Below are 20,854 nucleotides of genomic sequence, written 5' to 3' on the forward strand. Positions count from 1 at the left end.
GAGGCAGGCAGCATACAGCCAGGGTTTAGGGAGAGGGCTCAGGAGCACGGTCTCTGGTCTTCTCATCTCAGCTTTCCTAAACAGTAGCTTGAACCTTGAGCTAGCTGCTTAATTTCTTAAGCTGTAGTTTCTTGGACAGTAAAATGGAGGTAATGATTGTGCTTACCTTACAGTGTTGTCAGGAGCCTTCCCTGGGTGAATAGTAAGTGCATAGTAATTGTTAGCTGACAAAAGAGACATTAATTGACAAAAATTGTTAGCTGACAAATGAGAAATGGCAAGTGGGGTTTCATTTCCAGGGTTCTGTAGTTAGGGCTACGGGCAGGTTATTCTCTGGAGACCTGCTGGATACCCTCCTGCTGTCTATTATACCTAGCTCATGCTCTGGGCTAAATGGTGATCACAGTTTTGTCCGTCGAATTAGGTTGTGGGGCTGATCCCTGGGGCTCATCCCTAGAATGAGCCCGGCCCTCTGCTTACCCTCAGATGGCGCAACATCCGGCTTTTCATTTCCTCCACTTTCCGGGACATGCATGGGGAGCGGGACCTGCTGCTGAGGTCCGTGTTGCCAGCATTGCAGGCCCGAGTGGCCCCACATCGCATCAGCCTTCACGCCATTGACCTGCGCTGGGGCGTCACTGAAGAGGAGACCCGTAGGAATAGGTGTGGGGACCACAGAGAAGAGAGGCTGGGTGAGGGGCTTGAGTGGTGGAACAGAGGGGGCAGGCTTGGGGCTGCAAGGAAGGCTGAGGGCTGAGGACAGTGGGTGCTAACAAGAACAGCCAGCCTTCATGCTGCTCAGTTGTGAGCCAGGGCCCTGGCTCCCCATTTGTGCCTGTGTTCCCTGATATGACGCCCCATAACCATGCCTGCAGACAACTGGAAGTGTGCCTCGGGGAGGTGGAGAACTCGCATCTGTTTGTGGGGATTCTGGGCTCCCGCTATGGCTACATTCCCCCCACCTACAACCTTCCTGACCATCCTCACTTCCGCTGGGTAAGGCAAACAAGGTTGGAGCCGGACCTGGGGAGGAAACAAAGGTTGGGCAGGGGTAGGGAGAAGCCATGGTTTGTTGGGACTATATACAGGTAGGTCCTTGACCCTTGAAGTGAAACACAGGTGGAAGGATCTGTGAGTGGCCAAGTCCTAGATGAGGGAATTTCTTTGAGAAGTACCTCTGGGTTAGCCAGGGATGCGAGAGTTAAGAGGGCAGGTCTGTTTAGGTTTTGCCATCAGATGGATCTGGGTTCTGATCTCCCTTCTGTCATTGTGCAGCATTGTGGGAAATAGCTTATGCTAATCTGGTCTCAATTTCCCCATATACTAAAGAGAAACAGTGACATCTCCATTGCAGGGTTATTAGGAGAATTCGAAATCTATAAAAAATGCTCAACACATGACAGGCATTCAACAAATGTTAGCTGTAAGCTCTATTTTATTGGCTTGTGTCTGGAGGGAGGGAGACATGTTACAGAGATGAAGGAGCCCTGGCGTGTTGGCAGGTTTCAGGGGAGGGGTTAGAGTGATGTGGGACTGAACCCGCCTGCTGTCTGCCCTCTTCCTCAGGCCCAGCAGTACCCTTCAGGTCGCTCTGTGACAGAGATGGAGGTGATGCAGTTCCTGAATCGGGGCCTCCACCTGCAGCCCTCTGCCCAAGCGCTCATCTACTTCCGGGACTCCAGCTTCCTCAGGTACCTTCTGTGGCCTTCGGGCATCGGCCTCCACAGAAGGCTGGACAAGCCCAGAGGCCATGTCTTCTCTCCCCACAGTCAGAGTATGGGAGAGGGAGCTAGAAGAGAGAAATAGGGCTCAGAGGGCTTGCCTTTGTAGACCAGATCAGCCTTGGAGCTGAAATTGGGAGATCTGCATTTGAGGAATTTCAGGGAACCACAGCGAGGTCTGCTGGTTGCGGGTACAGAGATGCTAGGGTCGGAGTCCAGCATCACTCTTGGGATGTTTTTGGTGGTCAGCTCTGTGCCAGAGGCCTGGAAACCTGACTTTATTTCTGAGTCTGAAGAGGCTGTACGTCGGATCTCAGAACTGAAGAGCTACCTGAACAAACATAAAGGGATCTCCTGTCGCAGGTGAGCTGGGGGAGGTGGAGAGCCCCTGTACGGAGAGATGTGGTGAGGGGAGCCAGGCCTGCTCTGAATCTGCTTGTGCTCCTGCCCACAGGTACTCCTGTGAGTGGGGGGGCGTGGCAGCTGGCCAGCCCTATGTTGCGGGGCTGGAAGAATTTGGGCAGTTGGTTCTGCAGGATGTGTGGAGTGTGATCCAGATGGTTTACGTACAGGTCAGCAGGAGAGCTGGTGGCCAGGGGAGTGGAGAGGGGGTAGAGTGGGAAGTAACTTGGTGGGGACTCTGAGTTTTAGGCCTGGGGTCCTGAGGAGTGTGGAAACATAGTGCCCCTTGTGCCCTCAGCCCGAGGCCCAGCTAGAGCAGCCAGTGTCCATCCCAGATGATGACTTGGTCCAAGCCACCTTTCAGCAGCTGCAGAGCCCCCCGAGTCCTGCCCGACCTCGCCTTCTTCAGGACACAGTGCAGCAGCTGCTGCTGCACCGAGGGAAACTGAGCCTCGTGACCGGGCAGCCAGGACAAGGGAAGACCGCCTTCCTGGTACAATCTCAGAGGCCTAGGCAGGAGGGAGGGAGGGAGGGCTGTGTGGGCTAAGGAGGGCTGAGGAGGTGGGGCACAGGGAGCTTGTGCGTGTAAAATGTGACCATGTTTTTGGTTCCCTTACCATACAGGCGTCCCTTGTGTCAGCCCTGCAGGCTCCTAAAGGGGCCAAGGTGGCCCCTGTGGTCTTCTTCCACTTTTCAGGGGCCCGCCCTGACCAGGGTCTTGCCCTCACCCTGCTCAGACGCCTTTGTGCCTATCTGCATCGTCAATTTCAAGAGCCGAGCTCCCTCCCCAGCACCTACCGGTGTGTACCCCCACTGGCCCTGCCTTGTTGATGCTGCGGGACGGACGCTAGCCCTGCGTCTCCCTGTCCGCTGACCCCGGTCCTTCCCCACCGCCTACAGGGGCCTGGTGTGGGAGCTGCAGCAGAGACTGCTGCCCAAGTCTGCTCCGTCCCTGCAGTCTGGCCAGACCCTGGTGCTGATCGTTGATGGGGCTGACCGGTTGGTGGACCAGCACGGGCAGCTGATCTCAGACTGGATCCCAAAGACCCTTCCCCCGGTGAGTGGGAGCAGGAGGTGGAGGGCAGCATGCAGCGGGGAGGAGAGGGGCCTCTCCAACATTGTTCTCCTCCTGTTCCTCCTACCTCCATACCCTTTTGCCCAAATACCACAGCGGGTGCACCTGGTGCTGAGTATGTCTAGTGACGCAAGCCTTGGGGAGACCCTTGAACAGAGCCAGGATGCCCGTGTGGTGGCCCTAGGACCTCTGGAGCCGTCTGCCCGGGCCCGGCTGGTGAGAGAAGAGCTGGCTCTGTATGGCAAGCGGCTGGAGGAGTCGCCTTTTAACAACCAGGTGGATGGAGGCCAGGGCTGGTGGGTGTGTGGGGTGAATGTGGGAGCCGAAAGGAGCAGGGTGCTGAGGCTGCTAGCTGCCCCTTCGTTTTCTCAGGAACTCTGTGCCAGGGGACGTTGTTAATAAGATAACTGATTCCTTATAATATCACCTAGCCTTTCCCCCTGCTGAATGGCTCCTCCAGGCCCCATCCAGGTGAGGGGAGGAGTAAAGCTGTGGTTATCAGGTGGGGTAGGCTGAGCCACACGGGATTCCTTGAAAAGGGGCTGCCTGGGCAGAGCAGCACAGGGAAGGGATGGCTGTGCCCCTAGGTGATGCCATTTCCACTGTTGGGGACTCGCAGAGGAGGAGCTAGTGGGCTTTGTGCTGGACCAGAGGACGGGGCGGAGGGCGGGCTGTGGGCGGGCTCTCTGGTCCCCATGCTGAGTCCGCTCATCCTGTCAGATGCGGCTGCTGCTGGTGAAGCGGGGGTCAGCCCTGCCCCTCTATCTGCGCTTGGTCACCGATCACCTGAGGCTCTTCACGCTCTATGAGCAGGTCTGTTGAGGATGTCAACCCCCACCCCTCATTGTCGAAGTCCGAATTCCACCTTCCACTCTCCGTTCAGCTTCTGGCATCGCCATTCTTAGCCTTCTCCCACCCTCCTCTTTTACCATCTTTGATCACCCATTCCCCCTCCAACCCCACTTTTCTCCCACTTGTTTCTCTTTCCTTTTCATCCTTTCCCTTGGTTTCGCCTGATGCCCCCTCCTCTCCCTATAACCAAAGCAACCTCTCCTTCTCCCCCAACTGACTGAAGCCCCATCTCTCTTTGCCCAGGTGTCGGAGAGACTCCGGACCCTGCCTGCCACTGTGCCTCTGCTGCTGCAACACATCCTGGGCACGCTTGAGCAAGAGCATGGCCCTGATGTCCTTCCCCAGGCCTTGACCACCCTTCAGGTCACACGTAGTGGTCAGTGCTTGTGGTGGGTTGGGAGGCAGAGGCTCGGGTTGGATGACCTTGGTTCAGCAGGGGTTTCAGTGAGCTGTGCAAGGACGTGTGCTAGGGATGGGAAGGCTGTGTGGTTTGGTAAGGGCCTCACAGAGCTTCCTTTTCAGGTCTGACTGTGGACCAGGTACATGGAGTGCTGAGTGCATGGCGGCTACTTCCCAGGGGGACCAAGACCTGGGAAGAAGTGGTGGCTGCTGGTAACAGTGGGGACCCTTACCCCATGGGCCCATTTGCCTACCTCATCCAGAGTCTGCGCAGGTACGAGTGTCCCCAGCTGAGTTCCCACTGACCTCCTGGGTCTTTCCTGATTTGAGCCAGAGCCCTGTGTGATCCTTTCTTCACCTCACGCTTCTCTTGGCATAGCCCCTGACACCTGTCTCCCAGACTCTGAATAGCTGCCACTCGGGTTAGCACTGTTGAGGGGGGAATGGGAGCCCATATCTGTGCCAGGATGCTCAGTGATGGGCCTCCTCCCTCCCTTCTCCTTTCTTCTCTCCCTTACATGAGGATAGTTTGCTGGGGGAGGGCCCCCTGGAGCGGCCCGGCTCCCGTCTCTGCCTCCCTGATGGGCCCCTGCGAACAGCAGCTAAATGTCGCTATGGGAAGAGGCCGGGGCTGGAGAGCACAGCACATGTCCTCATTGCAGGTGATTGCAGCCCAAGTCAGCTTGGGGCACTGGGGATGGGGCTGGGCCTGGAGGCCAGGACCATTCACTAGTGCTCCCCATTGGCTGGCCCCGTCTCCTGCCACCCAGTGGGTGGATGGCTTACTATATATAGCCTGATGGAGGGGATGCTTCAGGGCAGAGCCCATCTCAAGTCTGTTCCTATGACCCACACCTGCAGCTCAGCTCTGGAAGACCTGTGACCCTGATGCCTCAGGCACCTTCCGAAGTTGCCCTCCTGAAGCTCTGGGAGACCTACCATACCACCTGGTTAGTCCCCACATCCCATAGCCACCTTCTCCCAAGCAATTGCTTTGGCTGTTCTAAGACCCCTCTCCACCTTGACCACCACTCCCATCACCACCGCCGTTACCCCTCCCAAACTCCCTCTGCCTTTTTCCTTTTGGTTTTCCTGCCCTTCTCCTTCAGGTCCTTTGTCCCAGCTCCTAGGTCTAGGTCCTAGCTGCACAGGCAGGTCTCAGACTAGACTGTCCCTCCTTACAGCCTCTTCATGTCCCTAACGAATCCACTCTGGCCCTCCCAGCTCCAGAGCGGAAACCGTGGCCTTCTTGCAGAGTTCCTCACCAGTCTCCATGTGGTGGCCGCACACCTGGAACTGGGTCTGATCTCTCGGCTCCTGGAGGCCCATGCCCTCTATGGTGAGATGAATCCTGGGTGACTTCTTCTCTTCTCTAAGATTTGGGGTTCCTGGGGGCCTGCTCAGAGGGAGATATAATGGAAAGAACAATCTAATTTCCATTCCAAGTTGAAAATGCTACGAGGTAAGTGAGTCTTGGGAGACCTTTTGCCTAGATCTCTTAGACCAGAGGTTCTCAGACTTTAGTTATTGAGCATAAAAGAAGCTGGGAAACTTGTTCAGACTGTAGATCTCTAGGTTCCCAGATTCTGGCTGGCTAGGTCTAGAGTGCGCCCTAAAATGTGTACTTTTAACATGTGTTCCTGACGTGGGGCCGGAGGGCCACACTGTGATACTTACCATGTTAGACACATGTGTGATTGTATTTTGTGCTGGGGTTCATGGAGGTTCAGGCTGGCTCCCAATGACGCCCTCCATCTCTTCCATAGCTTCCTCAGTCCCTGAAGAGGAACAGAAGCTTCCTGAGGCTGACATTGCTGTCTTTCACACCTTCCTGAAGCAGCAGGCTCCAGTCCTCAGCCAGTACCCCCTGCTCCTGCCCCAGCAGGCAGCCAATCAGCCTCTGGACTCGCCTCTTTGCCGCCAGGCCCCCCAGCTTGCCCAGCGATGGCACCTCCAGCGCATGCTGCGGTGGCTTAATAAACCCAAAACCATGAAGGGCCAGCAGAGGTAAGCCCCTTGACCCCAGACCCTGGTAAGCCCATCAAAGAGCAGGCTGCAGCCCTTTCTGAAACTGGAGAATCAAGGACAGACCAGAGTCGCCATGGAGAGAAGGGGATTCAGGCCCAGAAATGCAGAAATGAATTTTTATTTACTCCCTTCCCTTTATTCCTCATTTCTTCCCTTCCTTCCTGCTCTTTCTCTAGCTCCAGCCTGTCCCTGGCAGTTTCCTCATCCCCCACAGCTGTGGCCTTCTCTCCCAGTGGGCAAAGAGCTGCTGTAGGCACTGCCAATGGGACAGTTTACTTGTTGGACCTGAGAACCTGGCAGGTATGACACTCAAGGCGGGGCAATTTACCTTCATAAAAGCCTCACAGACTGCCCTGGGGCCCCGGATAAGCCAAGTCCACCTGCCATCACCCTGTTTCAGTCAGCAACTTTACTTCCCTCTTATCAGCTCAAAAGGGCTTGGTCCAAAGATCAGTCACACAGACAGCAAACATTTGCTGCACACCTTCCATTCAAGGCACTGTACTAAGCATTGCAAGGAACACAGGGCCTAGGACCTTATCTTTGCCTACCAAGTGGTCAGTTTTGTTGAAATATAAGGTCTAGAAGGTAAAAAGAAACCAAAACATAACCATGTCCCATAGATTAGAGCTGAGTGAGTTGTGCAGTGACTGGATAGAGGGCAAAGAAGGACAGGCCTTCCGGGTAGAGTAAGGAGCCTGAGCAAAGATGTGGGAGGAGAATGTTTCCTGTAAATTGCTGGGAATGGTTGCAGCAGAGGGTGCTAAAGGAGGGTAATGATAGATTAGGCTGCAGAGTTGGGTCTCTCCTCTTCCCACCCATCTCATTCCCCCATATGCACTACTCGTATGCATGCGTGTCATGTCATTTCCACCTCAGCCCCATCAAAGTCTTCTGTGAATTGGGGATATGTATAGGGTTTGGAGTGGGGGAGAACATGTGACGCCACTTAGATTATGAGGATTCACTTGAACGTGAGCTTGGCCTCGGGCTGGAGTGGGACCAAAGCTTTGTACTTTGGCCCCACATCAGGAATACTTGTTCAAAGAGGGCCACGCTTTGAGACCTCTGTAAAGGATGTAGAGCCCTGTCATGGCCTCCTTTTTGGTTGGGGCTTGGAGGGGCTGGACAAGGGGGGGTCAAAGGAGTATCCTGAGCGTGCTTTCCTGCTCTGTCTCCCAGGAGGAGAAGTCTGTGGTGAGTGGCTGCGATGGGGTCTCCTCTTGTTCATTCCTCTCGGACAATGCCCTCTTTATTACTGCCTTTGACGGGCTCCTGGAGCTCTGGGACCTGCAGCATGGCTGTCGGTAAGGGCTCCCCCGTGTCTCGGAGTGATGGCCTTCCCTGTTTGTGGGAAGCCCAGGGGAGGGGAATGAGGAGGGAGCCTGTGGCCAGGAGGCCCCAGGGGCCTGACGCTGTCTCCCTGGGATAGGGTGCTCCAGACCAAGGCTCACCAGTACGAAATCACCAGCTGCTGCCTGAGCCCAGACCGCCGGTGGCTGGCTACCGTGTGCCTGGGGGGATGCCTAAAGGTAATGACTGGGGGCTGTAGTAGTTAAAATGGCCCTAACTGCTGGGTCAGCCCATGAGGTTGTTCTGTCAGTGTGGCGGAGTCTGCCAACCGCCTTCCCTGCTGCGGGTGGGGACTGGACAAGGTGGTCCCTGGACCTCTAGGATGAAGGTGCTCAGGCATCTGTCTTCAGCACCTGATGCTTCCCCTTCTCCCTCCTCCAGCTGTGGGACACAGTCCGTGGGCAGCTGGCCTTCCAGCACACCTGTCCCAAGCCCCTGAATTGCATTGCTTTCCACCCAGAGGGGCAGGTAATGGCCATAGGCAGCTGGGCCGGCAGCTTCAGCTTCTTACAGGTGGACGGGTTGAAAGTCACCAAGGTGAGAAGGTCCTCTGTCGCCCTGGGGGAGGAACACAGAAGGTTGGGAGTGGAAGGCGGGGAATGACACACATCCACATTTTGTGTCACTTTGGGCTTGTGTTGAGAGCAGGCCCTGACATTTCCGTTTCTACCTCCATGTAGGAGCTGGGGGCCCCTGGAGCCTCGGTCCGTTCCTTGGCCTTCAATGCGCCTGGGCGGGTTGTGGCTGTGGGCCGGCTGGACGGGATGGTGGAGCTGTGGGCGTGGCAGGAGGGGGCACGGCTGGCTGCCTTCCCTGCCCATGGTGGCTTTGTGGCTGCTGCCCTTTTCCTGCATGCTGGCTGCCAGTTACTGACGGCCGGAGAGGATGGCAAGGTCAGGTTACAGAGGGCTTGCTGTGGGTTATGGGGAGTGGGTAGCAAAGGCATGCAATATTTGGGTGAGAGTAGGCCTTTGTTGAGAAGACTATGGAGGAGCTTGGCTGGTGCGAGCTTCAGGGAGTGGGGTGCGAGTATGTGTACCGATAGCTCTCAAGAGAAAAGTCTCTAGAGGGAGAATTTAATGGGGTGGTTGTAACTCCGGGGTGCAAGTGGAATATCTTTAAGCCCTTTTATCGGCCCTCAGGTTCAGGTGTGGTCCGGGTCTCTGGGTCGGCCCCGTGGGTGCCTCGGTTCCCCTTCTCTCTCTCCTGCCCTCTCTGTGGCCCTCAGTCCACATGGTGACCTGGTGGCTGTTGGGTACCGAGCAGATGGCATCAGGATCTATGAAACTTCTTCAGGTACTGAAGAGAGAAGGGATGGGGCATTTGAGCCTTTGGAGGGAGGTCCCCCCATCCTGATCCCCTTTCCAAGTGTTTTCCTCTCTCTGTTTCTCTCATTTTCTAGGTTCACGGGGGGCTCTGTGTCAAGCACTAGATGTGGCAGTGTCCGCACTGGTCTGGCTAAGCCCTAAGGTGTTGGTGAGTGGCGCAGAAGATGGGTCCCTGCAGGGCTGGGCACTCAAGGAAAGCTCCCTTCAGTCCCTCTGGCTCCTGTCCATATACCAGAAGCCCGTGCTGGGACTGGCGGCCTCTCAGGAACTCTTGGCTTCTGCCTCAGGTAGTAATGGGCTCCAGGGTTGTGAATCGTTGTTCCTTTTAAATATGCTAATACCTTTCTTCAATTTATATGTATATGTGTGCATGAAAAGATACACACAAACAATTGTTTTTACAACTTTCAAGGTGCTCTAAATGCATTTATTTTGCATAATCAGTCTAGACTGTGTCTTCTTGTTCCCTAACCCTGATTCTGGGACCTCTTTGCAATCCCTGTGATGCTTTGATTTTTTGCCCAGTGGGAGACGGCTGTATAAAGGGATGGGTTTCCCTTAGGAGGTGAGAGAGATGTGGAGGTGAAAATGCAGAGTGGCCTTAGTTCTCGCTAGGGAGGAGGCTTGGTCCAAGTGACCCTGGGCACTTGAGACGGGGAGGGTTTGGAGGTGCAGTGGGGAGTTAGGGGGAGACAGCTGCGGAGCCGGCTCTGGGAGTGCCTGGCGTCCTGTCCTGTGTGCTCACATGGTGACCGGCCTGGTCCACAGCCTGCAACTCCCTGCGTCCCTGCCTCGGAGCTTTGCCCTCAGACCTCACCCTCAGCCCCACGAAGGCCTTTATCTTTGGCCTCCGGGCCTGTCTCCCTTCCCCTTTCATGGAATCTTATTCTCTCCCTCTTTCCAATACAGAGGATTTCACAGTGCGGCTGTGGTCAAGGCAGTGGCTGACACTGCCACAAAAGGCAGACTTTCCCTGTGGCACTGAACTCCTGGGACATAAGGGCCCCGTAAACTGCTGTAGCTTCAGCACGGATGGAGGCAGCCTGGCCACTGGAGGAAGGGATCGGGTGAGCCACAGAAGGATACAACCCCTGGGCCCTGCTCCCCCTGGGCCCCCAGGCCCCCTTGGCCCCACAGCCCCTCTGGTTCCTGGATTCCTGAATGGCCCAATTGCCATTGCTTCCTCTGGCTATTTGCTTTGCCAGACCTGGGCTGGATCTGCCCACGCTTCCTTCCCTGATACTCTCTTTCCTTGAAACTTCTTTCCTGAAATGGCCCTTGTGTTCCTACCGCCCTCCTGTGGTCCTAACTGCTCCATCTTTTGGGACCTATCCAGAATCTCCTCTGCTGGGATGTGAGGACACCCACAGCCCCTGTTCTGACTTGCTCCTTTTCTGCTTGTCACCGTGACTGGGTCACTGGCTGTGCTTGGACCAAAGACAACCTACTGGTGAGTGAAGGGTAAGAGTGGTGCAAAGCTCAGCAGGCTTCCTGGGGGAGGACAACACTCCCCATCTCATCCTTTTCTGACCCCCATTTATAATAGTAATAGCTACGATTTATTGAGCACTTAGGACGTGCCAGGCACTGGACTAAGTTCTTTGCATATATTGCCGCATTTAATCTTTGCAACACCCTGTAAAGTAGATACTACTATTATCTCTAGTGTACAGACAAGGATATTGAGCTCAGATAGATTCAAGAACACTTCCGAGGCCATGTAAGTGATGCAGTCTTCAGTGTATCTGGGCAGGTTGTGGCTGTGGGCCAGCTGGCCAGGATAGGAAAGCTCATGCTCTTCAGAAGAACACAGAACTGTCTCTCCAAGGCTTTAGGATGCCCCACTCCTGCCCGTGGAGTACTCCTGCGATTTCTTTGTCTGGAGGCAAAAATCAGTCTTGCCTTATACACTCGAGGTTTCAGAGTGTTTTTAAATGCATCCAGCTTGCATAAGCAGGCTCTGCAGCCATCTCTAACTCCCTATCATGCCGCAGCCCCGCCCCAACCCCATCTCAAGTGCCCAGTGTCACTTGGGCCAAGCCTCTAGCAAAGCCTAGTTTTTCAATGTAGAATCCCCATGTTGTTCTTAAAAAGAGATGAGAAAGGAGTGAGTATCAGTTGAATAGACTTTTCCCCTTTATCTGGGTTTGTTGATTGACATTATGTGAGTAAGAAGGATAGTCGATACTATTTATTAGTCGATACTATTATTTACTCAGTGCTCGCTGTGTACCAGGCAGCGGGCTAAGACCTTTGTATAGATGTATCAGCCCCACAGCCACCATATCAGATAGGTGCACTGTCATTATCCTGGTTGAATAGATGAGAAAACTAAGTCTCAAAGAGATGAATTTGCCCCAAGTCACAAAGTAATGAATGGTGGAGGTAGGATTTGAACCCAGGACAGCCCATGCTCTTAATCACAAGACTTACTGCCCTCCACCTGACATTATAAGCACACAAAAATGCTGGAGGGATGCTGCTAATCCCACTCCTCTGACCTTTGACTCTGCAGATCTCCTGCTCCAGTGATGGCTCTGTGGGGCTGTGGGACCCAGAATCGAGACAGCAGCTGGGTCAGTTCCTGGGTCATCAGAGTGCCGTGAGCGCCGTGGCGGCTGTGGTGAGAGACAATGGAGAGTTCACGGGGGTCTCTGGGTGGCTAAGGGGGCTTTGGGAGACTGGATGAATTGGGTAGCTAATCCCAAAGGCAAAGAAGTAGAAAGAATGAGATGTTTGGGCCTGGATTAGGGTGTGGAGACTGAGGGGAGGAGAGAGAGAGCATGAAAACACAACAGCTTAGATTCATGACCTTGTGGGAGGACTGCAGCCCTGAGCCCCCAGCTTCACGTCCCGAGTTCTCCACCCTCTTTGATAGTAAGCCCCTAATTCTCAGCCCACACCTAATGCTCTGTGATGGGAGTCGTACTTCCCATATCCTGCACAGTGTAACTCTTCTCTGATCCTGTGCTCTGGAGCAGGAGGAGCACGTAGTGTCTGTGGGCCGGGATGGGACCTTGAAAGTGTGGGACCATCAAGGTGTGGAGCTGACCAGCATCCCTGCTCACTCAGGACCTATCAGCCACTGTGCAGCTGTCCTGGAGCCCCGTGCAGGTGATGAAACTCAGCCACCTTCTCTTCCCCACTCCCTCTTCTTTCTCCCCTGCTTCTCCTTTTCTTCTCACTCAGTATCTATGTCTTAACAGCTGGCCAGCCTGGGTCAGAGCTTCTGGTGGTGACTGTTGGACTGGATGGGGTCACACGGTTATGGCATCCACTCTTGGTGAGTTAACGGAAAAGATAAAGTGGGATAACCTTCTGTGTGTCAACCCCTTATTGTCCCATCTCTGTCCTTCCTAGGTGTTTCAGACACATACCCTCCTGGGACACAATGGCCCAGTCAGTGCAGCTGCTGTTTCAGAGGCCTCAGGCCTCCTGCTGACCACCTCCGACGATGGTTCCATACGGCTCTGGGAGGTACCTAAGGAAGCAGGTGAGAGGTTTGGAGAGAGGCAAGGTATGAAAGAGCGGCTTGGAACTGGGACCAAGAAGGTCAAGGGTAGCCTGGTATCTCCTTCTGTATCCCAGAAGTGGCAGTGGTCCAGCTCCTAATGATTCACTTCTCTCTTCTCCAGATGACACAAATATACCCAGGAGTCCTGCAGCCATCACTGCTGTGGCCTGGGCCCCAGATGGTTCTCTGGCTGTGTCTGGGAATCAAGCTGGGGAACTAACCTTGTGGCAGGAGGCTCAGGCTGTGGCCACAGCACAGGTGAGTTGGGGCAACCTCAATGCTTTGTCTATGTGAATCCTGCTCCGGCTCTGTATCTAACGGTACGTGCTGGGGTTGGAGTTGCATAGATGGCTGGGAGAGGAAAGAGGGTTAAGCCCGGTTTCTCAGAAGTACTGAAGTGAACTTGTCGTACACACCAGGCTCCAGGCCGCATCAGCGCTCTACTCTGGTACTCGGCAGACACCTTGGTTGTTGTCAGTAATGATGAAAAAATCAGCGAGTGGCGAGTGGAACTGCGGAAGGGTTCAACATCCAGAAATTTCAGGTGAAATGAGGCAGCTGGGTTAATGTGATAGTAACAATAGTCTCCTTACACCCAGGATTTTACTCAAATCACTCCACCTCTACTTCTGAAGTAGGTCAACGGGAGGTTAGTTATTAGGCAGAAAAAAGTCCCTGGGAAACCGTTTTCTACTCCTTGTCCTGTCAATTTAAATACCGTATTTGCCGGCGTATAAGACGATTTTTTGGCCCCGAAAAATATGCCTCCAAGTGGGGGGGTCGTCTTATACGCCAGGTACACTTCAGATAGACTGCCCATAGTGCTTGCCCCGTGCCATAGTGGCCTCCCGATGCCCACCCACTTCATTCCACATACCGTTCAGGCATCAGCAGCGCTGCTGGGTGTATGCTCGGCTGTTATGCGATTTTGCTGTTATGCGATTTTACCACACTCGCAAAATCGCACACAGCCGAGCATACACCCAGTATGATAGCGCAAAATCGGGAATCGCGATACCATACTGGGTGTATGGTCGGCTGTGTGCGATTTTGCGAGTGTGGTAAATTTGGGTTACCATATATTTCTTTACATATGCATTGAAGATTCGCGATTTTGCGCTATCATGGTGCCTGTTAGAATGTTGAAGAGCTCGCACTTGCGCACTAGTGAGGTCCCAGGGAGATGCTGATGCAAGGGTGGACCAGACTGCTATAGTGACAGGGCGGGCAAACAGGGAGCAGGGACCAATCAAATCAGGCTTTGTATACAGCCAACAGCCAACCACAATACTGCACCATTGTACAGTACAGCATAGAAAATGTCGACCAGTCAAACCCCTATCATCCCTATCATGGCACCAGCCAAAAGAAAGAAGTATGATGCAAATTTTAAACTGAAAGTTATTTGGTGTGTGGAAGGTGTGCGGAAGAGGGGGTAGTCTTATACGGCGAGTATATAACAAACTCTGTATTTTGAGTGGAAATGTTAGGGGGTCGTCTTATACGCCCAGTCGTCTTATACGCCGGCAAATACGGTAATAATTATTAAGGGCCTACTTTATGCTAAGTTTTGGGCCAGACAGTGTGAACCAGGTTGAAATTTATTTTTTAATTTAAAAAGCTCCCAGTAGAGGAATGTGCATATAAGTAAACCACCAACAATGTTCAGAGTGATTAGTGCTATAGTAAAGGTCTATATACCGGGGGGGGGTGTGCCCAAAAAATGTGTATAAGTGGACACTGGACACTGGTCAAGCAGTAGTTCGCCGTAATCAGAAGTGTCTGGACGCTGATGGTAACCACTTTTAGCACCTCTTGTAATTGCAGAAGTCAAACGTGACTTGTATTCATCTTTTGTTATCGGTATATATTATTACAATTTTAATAGTTTTTTCCTTCCTTAAAACGTGTATACATTTTTTTGGCACCATACACACACACACACACACACACACTTCCTAGGGCTGCAGAATTTGTGAAATTTCTCAGTTGCTATTTGAGGTTGGGCTTAAAGGGTGCATAGGAGATTTCTGGACCAGTAAGGGAAGGCCATGTGTAGGAAGAGGAAGTAGTAACGTTAACAAAAGGCATGGAGGCATGAGAGTACATGGTGTATTCTGAGTACATATAACCAAATTTTGGGGTTCTTGGTGGGAGTTGGGAGGAGTATTGGGTTGAGAGTGTAAACTGGGGCCCAGCTGCAGAGGGCACAGTGCTAAGAATTTTGAGCAGAATAATTATCTGAATTTTAGAAAGAGAACTCAGATCACAGTATGGAAGATGGCTAGTAGTAGAGAGATACTAAAGTTCAGGAGACCACCTTCATAGCTGCTGCTATCGTCCAGGGAAGACAGGGACAAGGAGCAGAGATGCAGATTTAGGCACTGTTTCTGGTAGGAGCCACACTGCTTATTGATCAGTGGGAGGTCAGGAGGGAAGGAAATGACAAGAAGGTTAGAGATACCTGAGCAAGTAAGGGCATGGTGGTGATGAACACTGATGGGAAAAACAGAAAGGAACAGAATTTTGTTTTATACGTTACTCCTGAGGAATACATGGGGGCACTGAGCAGCCTGAGAGAGATGGACTAAAGTAGGATCTTTCTCTGTCTCCATGTGCCTTTTTTGAGCTACAGTCTTCACCTGAACCAAGTTCTACAGGAGGACTTAGGGTTTCTGGCAGGTGTGGGCCTGGCCCCTGATGGTCATTCCCTCATCTTGGCCAATGCGGATTTGCAGTTACTGCACATGAAGAAGGCAAAGGATGCTCTCTCTGTCATCTGGTAAGATCCATAATGCTGTTTCCTCCCGGGCAGAAGAAAGAGGAAAAGTGGGTTAGCGCTTACCCTGAGCTTGGGTCTACCTTAGCACAAACCCTGGGGTCTTACAGAGAGGTATTCCAGGGCTCATCCTCTTTCTTTCTTATAAACCAGGAGGAGGTATACGGAGCGTCCTATAATGTTGTCTACCCACCAGGAGTTTGGTGTGTTTGTCCTGCAGCCAATGGCCCCTGGAATTCTTTCTGTCTTAGTAAGTCCTGTTTGGGTGTGTGTTCAAACAAACATTTGTCCAGAACCATTATTTTAATACCTTGTGGGTATGACGGAGGATAAGAGGGAGGGAAAGGCAGTTGGTTCCAAATCCCCTTCTCTTCCTTCAACTGGAGCAGCTCTATTTAAGAGCATTATACATTGGGGTTTCCCTCTAAGATTTCACTGATACAAGAAAGGATTCTAGTGTTTAAAAACAATCACGGGAAACCATAAATCTAGGAGTTTTTTGGTTTGTTTTGTTATTTTTTTTGGAGTTTTTTGTTTTGTTTTGTTATTTTTTTTAAGTGTTTTTCCAGGACCCATCAGCTCCAGGTCAAGTAGTTGTTTCAATCTAGTTGTGGAGGGCGCAGCTCACACTGGCGCATGTGGGGATCGAACCGGCAACCTTGTTATTAAGAGCACCGCGCTCTGATCAACTGAGCTGACCGGTCGCCCCTAGGAGTTTTCTTTACTGCACTCCCCTCCACCCCTCACGTCCCGATTTCTCTTGTCTTGCCACTGTGAGTATGAGCAGTGTCTGGAACAATACAGGCATATCTCATAGACATTATGTTGGGCTAAAGAAGCCAGACACAAAGGAGTACATATTACATGAATTCACTTAAATGAAGTTCAAGAACAAGCAAAATGAGTTTGTAGTGACAGAAATCAGAATATTGTTTGCTCTGTGGGTGGCGATGTGCTGGTATGACTGGGAAGGGCATGTAGGCCACTTTCCAGGGAGATGGAAATATTCTACATCTCCATCTGGCTGGTGATTATATGGATGTATACTTGTGTAAAAACCCTTGGAGACGCACAGTTAAGGTTTGTGTACTTAATTGTATCTACGTTACAGCTAAAAAATAAAAATCCAGAGCAGAAAACAGTTGCTTTGTCTGGGCACGGTTCAAGGATACAAGTAGGCCAAACAAAATGTTCTATCCTTTCACAGAGGCAAAAGGAATCCGGAGAGTTTGAAGAGAGCCTGGACTTTGATCTGAACTTAGAGAATCCTAGTGGGACCCTAATATCAGTCACTCAGGCCAAACCTGAATCTGGTGAGTGGCGATGGGAGGACTCAAGGAGTCCAGAGGGGACCTAGAGGAGGATGGTGGATCCTTCAGTGCCTGAGACCTGCCTCTAACTCTGCCCTACAAATGGCAGAGTCTTCATTTTTGTGTGCCAGCTCTGATGGGATGCTATGGAACCTAGCCAAATGTAGCCTGGAAGGAGAATGGACCACAGGAAACATCTGGCAGAAAACAGTAAAAATGCCTGAAACCCAAACTCCAGAGACAGACTCACCTATATTTAGTGACATGCATAGCTGGCCAACAAATCCACATCTAAAGACACAGCAGCGTAGAAAAGTGAGTTTGAGGGAAGGGTCACAAATATAGGGGAAGAGGCTCTAGGTTCACCCCAGGAGACTGATGCTTTCTTGACTGAGGAGGGTCCCCTGAAAACGCACCATACATTTCTCCTTCCTCTCTGAGATTCACTCGGGCCCTGTCACTGCCCTCCATGTGCTGCCTGAGTTGCTGGTGACCGCTTCAAAAGATAAAGATGTTAAGCTGTGGGAGAGACCCAGTATGCACCTGGTAAGTGTGTGTGTGTGTGTGTGTGTGTGTGTGTGTGTGTGTGTGTGCGCGCGCGCACGCGCGCGTGCGCGTGCATACTGAAGGGATGTCACAAGAGAGCGAACTTGAACTAGGAAACTACAAAAGATCAAAACTATTCTCTTCTATCCTTTTTGCAATAATGTGTGACTAACGTGTTGTAAATAAAAGGCATTATTAAAGTGAAAGGAACATAAGTTAGTAAGGAGGTCCTAGGCTTGTGGCCCTCATCTCCCTCGTTTTTGTTCCCATTCTAGCTGGGCCTGTTCCGGTGCGAAGGGGCAGTGAGCTGCCTGGAACCTTGGCTGGGGCCTAACTCTACCCTGCAGCTCGCAGTAGGAGACACACAAGGCAATGTATACTTTTTGTCCTGGGAATGAAGATGCACTCTTCAGGGCAAAGATGGCATTTGTGCTAGAGATGCAAAGCCTGCAGATTCTAGTGGCTATTGTCTTGGTAAAATTATAAAAATAAAGTGTCCGAAAATCTCAAATGCAATCCTCGCTACCTGTGTTTTCATGTGGGTTTGGACCAAGAAGGAAAAAAATGGATGTTATAATGTTTCTTTTCTGATTTAACATTATTTTTTACTAGAACTGCAAGAAAGTAACCAGACGTTTAGCAGATATTCCTTGAAACTAGGCTTTAGGAATCTTGTATCATTTGCTGGGCCCAGGACCTGAAGATACCATTCCTGCCAGAAAGGATGAAAGTGATATTGGCCAGCACTTAGTTTACATAGAGAGCTGGAGACTCTCACGTGGTCAAGAAAGAATAAGGGGAGGAACTGTGAGCCAATAGTGCCCCAAGTCAGGACATTTAGAAAGAACTGGAGTAGAACTAGGACAACACTAATTTCCTCTTACAGAAACAGTCCCATCTACTCAGAACTAACTGCCCAGATGGGAGGCAAGAAGCCAGGGTACTGAAAGCAGACGGAGTTGTCTGGCTTTCACAACTTGGAGAGCAGCAGCCACTTGACTTAGAAGCACAAGTCATATAGTAATTTACATTCTTGGAAGAGATCACAAGTCTCTCTCCAAGTGAAGCTCACAAAGATTAAGACGAGTTGAAAGGTGGAATAGTCTTACTGACCAGCGTACCAAGGTCTATAATCCTCTTAAAAGTTCTACAGCCTTATTTTCCTATAATTCTATCTTATGGGAGAGGACATTACCTGAAACCCTTTCTGTGTAAGGGTTAAGGGTCTTCTGTGTCTAAGAATTCAAGGACTTGTATGTGATAAATCAAGGCTATTACAGGATGTTGTCCTGGGTCGGTAGGGCTCTCTCAGAGAAGTACCATTTCACTCCGGTCTAGAAGTGAGTTTTGAGGATGTGGGGAATTGAGGGGTACTGAGTTTTGTTCGTACTGCACCCTGATTCCAGATTGTACATGGAGAAATCACCTGAGGGACTTGACTTTATCTCCCAATGCCGCGTGGTGTCCCTCAGTTAGGATAAAGACATAGGAATACCATCCACTGATAAGTCTTAATCACAGGTCATGTTTCCATCTTTTCTCAAGTGCCTCATGCTAGGGCTTTAAATATACCTTCTAGTCTACCCCCTCCACAGGTACCTTGTGACTAGAAGTCCAAGTTAAGGTAATTTGAAATTTATGGTTTATAATCCTACCCAGAATGCTACAGTGAATCACAGCATGACATCATCCTAAAAGTCGCTGGTCTCAGGCTGTTGCTTTTTACTCCTCTGAAAGTGTAGGCCAAGGAGGAAGCAAAAATGTCTGTCTTCCACACTCTAAAAAGTTCTATAAAAACACCCCAGCTACGGCTAGAGGAATGGGCTGGAGAAAATGAAGCAAAGGCTAACTTGCTCAATAGACTCAGCCTTGTTGGCCAGGTCCATTTGAAGTGTTTTCTTCTGTCTTTCTTATCTTGGAGATAAATATACAGCCAGGTCATAGTATAATTGCTATGAATGAAGACAGGAAAGGACTCTAGGTAAAAGTAAATAAGTACCCAAGGGAGTTGAAGGGAAAATCAATTTAGGTTTTACATTAAATATCTTCTGCGTTCTTATCATTAAACAGAATTTCGGTGTCTCCCAGTGTCTGGACAAGTTCCACAATTATAGCCACTGGATTGTAGAATCATAGGACATTGGAACAGTTTTATCTTCTCTTACCCATCCATACAGGCAACTTTTGCATATGCCCAAATTTTATACATGCTTTTACACATCTGTGCACCATCTGTTTTTGAAATCTAGAGTGAACTACTCAAAGTTTGGTTTGTGGACTAGTGCCAGTCCGCAGATTATTAATGGTTCACAATGACGTAGGTGTAGGAGTTGAGAGTAAGCATTTAGAAACTTACAGGAATTTGAAGTGATCTTATATCTGACAAATTTAATAAAATTAAGGCTTGTATCTTGTATGATTTTTGTTTCATTTTCCTAATAACTCATTTTTATTATATTTACAAAAGTATTGGTTCATGATAGATTAGACATTAAAACAAAGAAACAAACAACTGTTCATCACGGACAGTTTGAGAAGCACTACTCTAGAGAGAGTGGGTAACAAAGTGGCGTAAAGCATGGACTTGGAACAAGACTGCCTGAGTTCATGCTTCCCTTTCCCATCTTTAGAACAGGCACAAGAATGGTGCCTATTTCGTGGGGCTGTCGTGAGGATTAAATAAGTTAAGATGGGTAAAACCCTTAAAACAGTAGCTGACACTTTTGTGGTAAGTGTTCAGTAAGTGCTAGCTTGACTGTTCTTTTATTCATCCAGTGGTGTAAGTTTCACCTCGTTATTCTTCCTCAAAAATGTTTTGGTTATTGTATAGATTTAACTGATATTCTCTCAGATACCTCATGTTTCTATCCAGGACGAGGGTATGTTTTGTATCACTTAGGATATTGAGGTTACGGTGTGGTAACAACCCCAGAATCTTTAAGTAGCAAAGGTTTATTTCTTATTCATGCCATTTCCCAGTGAGGGGGCTCTGCTCTACTTTGCTCACACTTAAGAGATCTATGCTTCACTGACTCCAAAGGCAAGAAACAGGAAATGTGGCAAAAACCCTGTTGGCTCTAAATCTTCCACTTGGAAATAAAATATATCACTTCCATTCGTATATTATAAGTATGAGCAAAGCAAGTCACGTGGCCCTACCTATTGTCCAAGGAGAGGGAGGTATCATCCTACCATGTATCTGAAGAAGAACAAGGAACCAGATACAGTTACAGCGCTGAAGAACCTGTCTGTGTTGATGCTTCTCCAGTGGAGTGGCTCTTAATTCTTCTTTTAAAAAATCATTTAAGAGTTCCATGAGTTGCAAAGATAGTACAGATTATACCTGTGTACCCTTCATCCAGCTTCCTCTAATGTTAACATCTTATATAAACATGCTACATTTATCAAAACTAAGAAATTAACTGGCACAGTATTAACTAAGACATGATTTGTCCACTGATGTCTTTATCTTGTTCCAGGGTCCAATCTAGAATACCATGTTGCATTTAGTCATCATGTCTCCCCAGTCTCCAATTGTGAGAGTTTT

At 50.5% G+C, this 20,854-nt stretch overlaps 1 protein-coding gene across 3 annotated transcripts in view; it reads left to right on the top strand.

Moving 5' to 3' along the window:
• The window catches only part of TEP1 (telomerase associated protein 1), a 36,469-nt gene extending 18,647 nt beyond the window's left edge, over positions 1-17,822 (top strand). Inside the window, exons 19-55 of one of the 3 annotated variants that reach the window (XR_013993459.1) lie at positions 487-663; positions 876-996; positions 1,567-1,691; positions 1,971-2,084; positions 2,176-2,293; positions 2,422-2,616; positions 2,748-2,923; positions 3,024-3,180; positions 3,295-3,474; positions 3,919-4,011; positions 4,294-4,426; positions 4,573-4,723; positions 4,978-5,111; positions 5,311-5,399; positions 5,674-5,788; positions 6,216-6,456; positions 6,654-6,777; positions 7,660-7,784; positions 7,910-8,009; positions 8,212-8,367; positions 8,511-8,723; positions 8,973-9,126; positions 9,233-9,445; positions 10,068-10,225; positions 10,495-10,608; positions 11,674-11,781; positions 12,140-12,272; positions 12,365-12,441; positions 12,519-12,651; positions 12,794-12,930; positions 13,092-13,216; positions 15,308-15,454; positions 15,605-15,701; positions 16,659-16,764; positions 16,893-17,076; positions 17,203-17,307; positions 17,583-17,821. Coding sequence is in view for 2 of the 3 variants with exons in the window: in XM_081050149.1 (XP_080906275.1) it covers positions 487-663; positions 876-996; positions 1,567-1,691; positions 1,971-2,084; positions 2,176-2,293; positions 2,422-2,616; positions 2,748-2,923; positions 3,024-3,180; positions 3,295-3,474; positions 3,919-4,011; positions 4,294-4,426; positions 4,573-4,723; positions 4,978-5,111; positions 5,311-5,399; positions 5,674-5,788; positions 6,216-6,456; positions 6,654-6,777; positions 7,660-7,784; positions 7,910-8,009; positions 8,212-8,367; positions 8,511-8,723; positions 8,973-9,126; positions 9,233-9,445; positions 10,068-10,225; positions 10,495-10,608; positions 11,674-11,781; positions 12,140-12,272; positions 12,365-12,441; positions 12,519-12,651; positions 12,794-12,930; positions 13,092-13,216; positions 15,308-15,454; positions 15,605-15,701; positions 16,659-16,764; positions 16,871-17,076; positions 17,203-17,307; positions 17,583-17,705 (5,173 nt within the window). In the remaining variant the exon portion in view is untranslated. Of the gene's footprint in view, positions 1-486; positions 664-875; positions 997-1,566; positions 1,692-1,970; positions 2,085-2,175; positions 2,294-2,421; positions 2,617-2,747; positions 2,924-3,023; positions 3,181-3,294; positions 3,475-3,918; positions 4,012-4,293; positions 4,427-4,572; positions 4,724-4,977; positions 5,112-5,310; positions 5,400-5,673; positions 5,789-6,215; positions 6,457-6,653; positions 6,778-7,659; positions 7,785-7,909; positions 8,010-8,211; positions 8,368-8,510; positions 8,724-8,972; positions 9,127-9,232; positions 9,446-10,067; positions 10,226-10,494; positions 10,609-11,673; positions 11,782-12,139; positions 12,273-12,364; positions 12,442-12,518; positions 12,652-12,793; positions 12,931-13,091; positions 13,217-15,307; positions 15,455-15,604; positions 15,702-16,658; positions 16,765-16,870; positions 17,077-17,202; positions 17,308-17,582 lie in introns of all 3 variants that reach the window. The other 2 variants (XM_081050149.1, XM_081050150.1) reach the window with 2 other exon arrangements.
• Positions 17,823-20,854: the final 3,032 nt, after the last annotated feature.

This window comes from Rhinolophus hipposideros, assembly GCF_964194185.1.
Source record: "Rhinolophus hipposideros genome assembly, chromosome: 5".
In the NCBI taxonomy this organism is placed as follows: domain Eukaryota; kingdom Metazoa; phylum Chordata; class Mammalia; order Chiroptera; family Rhinolophidae; genus Rhinolophus; species Rhinolophus hipposideros.